The sequence below is a fragment of the Hippocampus comes genome, unplaced genomic scaffold (genome assembly GCF_001891065.2).
Source record: "Hippocampus comes isolate QL1 unplaced genomic scaffold, H_comes_QL1_v1.1 scaffold196, whole genome shotgun sequence".
NCBI classification, from domain to species: Eukaryota; Metazoa; Chordata; class Actinopteri; order Syngnathiformes; family Syngnathidae; genus Hippocampus; species Hippocampus comes.
The window spans coordinates 701,109-705,724 of NW_017806173.1; the positions used below are offsets into that span (position 1 = coordinate 701,109).

At 47.6% G+C, this 4,616-nt stretch overlaps 1 protein-coding gene across 2 annotated transcripts in view; it reads right to left on the minus strand.

Moving 5' to 3' along the window:
- The window catches only part of slco1e1 (solute carrier organic anion transporter family, member 1E1), a 23,336-nt gene that overhangs the window by 2,233 nt on the left and 16,487 nt on the right, over positions 1-4,616 (minus strand). For both annotated transcript variants that reach the window (XM_019896380.1, XM_019896381.1), the window contains exons 8-12: positions 3,283-3,507; positions 3,039-3,203; positions 2,472-2,667; positions 2,199-2,364; positions 1,890-2,074 (exon numbers count right to left, since the gene is read on the minus strand). In XM_019896380.1, the coding sequence (XP_019751939.1) occupies positions 1,890-2,074; positions 2,199-2,364; positions 2,472-2,667; positions 3,039-3,203; positions 3,283-3,507 (937 nt within the window). The remainder of the gene's footprint in view (positions 1-1,889; positions 2,075-2,198; positions 2,365-2,471; positions 2,668-3,038; positions 3,204-3,282; positions 3,508-4,616) is intronic.

The following is a 4,616-nucleotide window of genomic DNA, read 5'->3' on the forward strand; positions in this document are numbered from 1 at the left end:
TATCCGCTGTAGCTGAGGCAGCCAGCCAGACATGGCGATATGTACGTGATGCCACTGTCCGAGCACACCGGGTCCCAGACGTCTGCCGAGCACGAACAGTTGCTGTTGCACTCAGAGAAGAGCGTTTGGCCCCCGCGTAACACTCCCGGCATCCTGTCAGCGAACGGTAAAAAGAACATTCTTTTATACTGTACTGGATAACCGTCATCTAAACCCCCACATCCCCACTATACCCCCACCTCCTCGCCAAAAGTACTGACCCATTGTATGAGGTGGTGAGTCCAGCCACGGGAATGTTGTCGCACTTGGTGAAGAATTTGAGAAACACGAGGAGGTAGGCGCCGAGGGACACCGCGAAAGAGAACTGAGCCCCTGACACAACGCTGAGCTTGTATCGCTTCATCACGACACCCCCGAGAAAGATCCCCACGGCAACGGCCGGGAGTGTCAGCACCCCTGCAAATAAAAATAGGAAAGGAAAAAAAAAAAGGGGGAGTTAAAGTGGGCAATTTAGCAACCCACCTCTCTACTGTCCTTCCCCTTTCGCTGTTATTTGACTTCCTTATCTGATCGACATGACACAACTATGCGAGGCATCAAATGAATTTGAATTCCTTTGCACTATGTTGCTACGTGTCCGTAAATCCTTTAGATGTGAGAACAGGCCAATGGTTTCCCTTTTCCTAATTCGATCCACACTTGTGCCTTTAACCCTTTCATGCACCATTAATGATAAACATGATCACATCATAGGCTGTCCACTGTAGCGACCGCTGTCCCTGAAAGGGTTTTTAAAAAAAATGCATCAAAAGAAATGTCATTTTACCGATGAGGAAATTGGCTCTGGATGCCGACTGTCCAAACTGTTGCTCGATATATTTGGCATTAAAGGTGAACATGCCAACGAGGGAGTTGAACTTGAGCGTGCTGCCGCAAATAAGTAGGAAGTAGGTGGGATTACACAGCAGGTGCTTCAGCGAGGAAAGAAACCCTTCAAGAGATCAAGCAAAGTGCTTTCAGTTTGATGGTATACAGGATTTGTGGTTCAAAAAGTCAAAGCTCCGTCAAACCTTTGGCAACGTCTGCTGTCTTTGTTACGGGCTTGTTGTTGGTACAATCCGCTCTTGGATTCGGATTCTCCTTCTCGGGTACGGGTTTGGCCTCTTTGACATCGGGTGAGCGGGGGAAGAACCAGAAGGGAATGCTGGCGAGGAAGAGGAGGCCGGCGGACACCAGCATACCCAACCACCAAGCTCCCACCCAGCGAGCATCGTTTGGAGAGATGGTTACACTTTCTGGGAAGGAGCAGAAGATTTGAATTATTTTCAAACTAGAGGAGGGGTGCCCAAGTTTGGTCCTCGAGAGTCCCTATTCAGGCTGTTCCAGATGTCTCCCTCGTCCAACACCAACTGATTCAAATGGAGGGTGACGTCTAAAACAAGCTTGATTGGGGCTCTCAAGGAGCAGACTTGGGTAACCCCCGACCTAGGATTCCAGTGGTACATCGACTTCCGAAATGAATTGGTTCTGAAAGAAATTTCTTCACAAGTTTGTCAGTAGAGACACGTTTTCCATGTAAATGCCCTAATTTGTTCCATGCCCACCCAAAATTCAGACAAAAGTTTTTCCTAAAGCATAAAAATGCATGGCTGATTGAACACTTAAAAGTGTCCCTAGGTGCGAGTGTGAGCACGGATGCTTGTTAGTCTCTGTGTGCCCTGCAATCGGCTGGCAACCGGTTCAGGGTGTCCCCCGCCTACTGCCCGAAGACAGCTGGGATAGGCTCCAGCACTCCCCTCGACCCTTGTGAGGATAAAGCGGAACAGAAAATGGATGGATGGATGGATGGATGGATCAATATCAATGTACCACTCGATTGCAAAACCGACCTTATAGTGACCATGTAAGCAGGCGTGATTCCCAGGGAGCTGATAAAGGCGCTGAGAACGGACACGGCCATGTAGGAGGTGAAACTGCGGCTGCAGCTTTTGGCTTGGGGGCACTGCCCCAGTTTGACGGATGTACTGCTGCCCGCCGGGAAGGAAGCAGACACGCAAGTGCAGTTGTGGAACACCTGTAGGAGGAGGTTAGATTTTTCCTTATCTGTGGTTGTTTGGAGTTTGTCTCCGGAATGCACCTTTGGGCAACATTGTGTTTTCTGTCGACGGCTAAAAAGCAATGAGGGGGGGGGGCCCTACTGTTTTTTTGCCGTATCCGCTGTAGCTGAGGCAGCCAGCCAGACATGGCGATATGTACGTGATGCCACTGTCCGAGCACACCGGGTCCCAGACGTCTGCCGAGCACGAACAGTTGCTGTTGCACTCAGAGAAGAGCGTTTGGCCCCCGCGTAACACTCCCGGCATCCTGTCAGCGAACGGTAAAAAGAACATTCTTTTATACTGTACTGGATAACCGTCATCTAAACCCCCACATCCCCACTATACCCCCACCTCCTCGCCAAAAGTACTGACCCATTGTATGAGGTGGTGAGTCCAGCCACGGGAATGTTGTCGCACTTGGTGAAGAATTTGAGAAACACGAGGAGGTAGGCGCCGAGGGACACCGCGAAAGAGAACTGAGCCCCTGACACAACGCTGAGCTTGTATCGCTTCATCACGACACCCCCGAGAAAGATCCCCACGGCAACGGCCGGGAGTGTCAGCACCCCTGCAAATAAAAATAGGAAAGGAAAAAAAAAAAGGGGGGAGTTAAAGTGGGCAATTTAGCAACCCACCTCTCTACTGTCCTTCCCCTTTCGCTGTTATTTGACTTCCTTATCTGATCGACATGACACAACTATGCGAGGCATCAAATGAATTTGAATTCCTTTGCACTATGTTGCTACGTGTCCGTAAATCCTTTAGATGTGAGAACAGGCCAATGGTTTCCCTTTTCCTAATTCGATCCACACTTGTGCCTTTAACCCTTTCATGCACCATTAATGATAAACATGATCACATCATAGGCTGTCCACTGTAGCGACCGCTGTCCCTGAAAGGGTTTTTAAAAAAAATGCATCAAAAGAAATGTCATTTTACCGATGAGGAAATTGGCTCTGGATGCCGACTGTCCAAACTGTTGCTCGATATATTTGGCATTAAAGGTGAACATGCCAACGAGGGAGTTGAACTTGAGCGTGCTGCCGCAAATAAGTAGGAAGTAGGTGGGATTACACAGCAGGTGCTTCAGCGAGGAAAGAAACCCTTCAAGAGATCAAGCAAAGTGCTTTCAGTTTGATGGTATACAGGATTTGTGGTTCAAAAAGTCAAAGCTCCGTCAAACCTTTGGCAACGTCTGCTGTCTTTGTTACGGGCTTGTTGTTGGTACAATCCGCTCTTGGATTCGGATTCTCCTTCTCGGGTACGGGTTTGGCCTCTTTGACATCGGGTGAGCGGGGGAAGAACCAGAAGGGAATGCTGGCGAGGAAGAGGAGGCCGGCGGACACCAGCATACCCAACCACCAAGCTCCCACCCAGCGAGCATCGTTTGGAGAGATGGTTACACTTTCTGGGAAGGAGCAGAAGATTTGAATTATTTTCAAACTAGAGGAGGGGTGCCCAAGTTTGGTCCTCGAGAGTCCCTATTCAGGCTGTTCCAGATGTCTCCCTCGTCCAACACCAACTGATTCAAATGGAGGGTGACGTCTAAAACAAGCTTGATTGGGGCTCTCAAGGAGCAGACTTGGGTAACCCCCGACCTAGGATTCCAGTGGTACATCGACTTCCGAAATGAATTGGTTCTGAAAGAAATTTCTTCACAAGTTTGTCAGTAAAGACACGTTTTCCATGTAAATGCCCTAATTTGTTCCATGCCCACCCAAAATTCAGACAAAAGTTTTTCCTAAAGCATAAAAATGCATCAAAATATGTAACAAATGTTACGATTAGATTATCGCACAATAAATGAGAGTTGTGCATCATGTAAAAAACAAAGAATAGAGTAAAGAATAAAAATGACGGTCATTTAACTTTTAACTGCGTCCTCATCGTTTTTTGCCCTCTTTAGTCCATGTTCTCTCTCTCAGAAGTGTTTTTTGCCTGGCCTTTTGTAAAACACTGATCCAAGGATGTTTGCTTTTCTCGGCTTTTAACAATCCTTTCGAAAATGTCCAAAGCAAACATCAGCATAGTGAGCGATCGCCCGACTGGTGAACACTTTTTTTGGGTGATTCACATTCACAAAACCATTGGAACACCTCCTGGGCGAATGACGAGGACGCTGCATCGACACCTAACTATCCAATCTACACACAAAGACACATCGAAGTCCATCTTAGCCAATGGGATGCCAGGATGATGCTCGGTAATAGCCAATGGCAGAGCAGCTACGAGTATGTTGCATTCAGGAAACTCCGAGTTGCGAATAGCGAGCCAGACTATATCTATACCTTTCGTATGTTGAAATTTCTTTCGTAACAAGAGGCAATATTTTCCTGTTGAGATGTTTTGTAATTTGAAAATTTCATATGAAGAGAAGTTCGTAAATCGAGGTGCCACTGTATATACCATATGATGCCTGAGCCTTACGTCCTTTTCACACTGCACTTAGCTGTCGTCAAACCCGTTCATCGTGTGTTGATGAGAGGCAGGGACTTCAATGAAGAGGGGCTTGTCCTG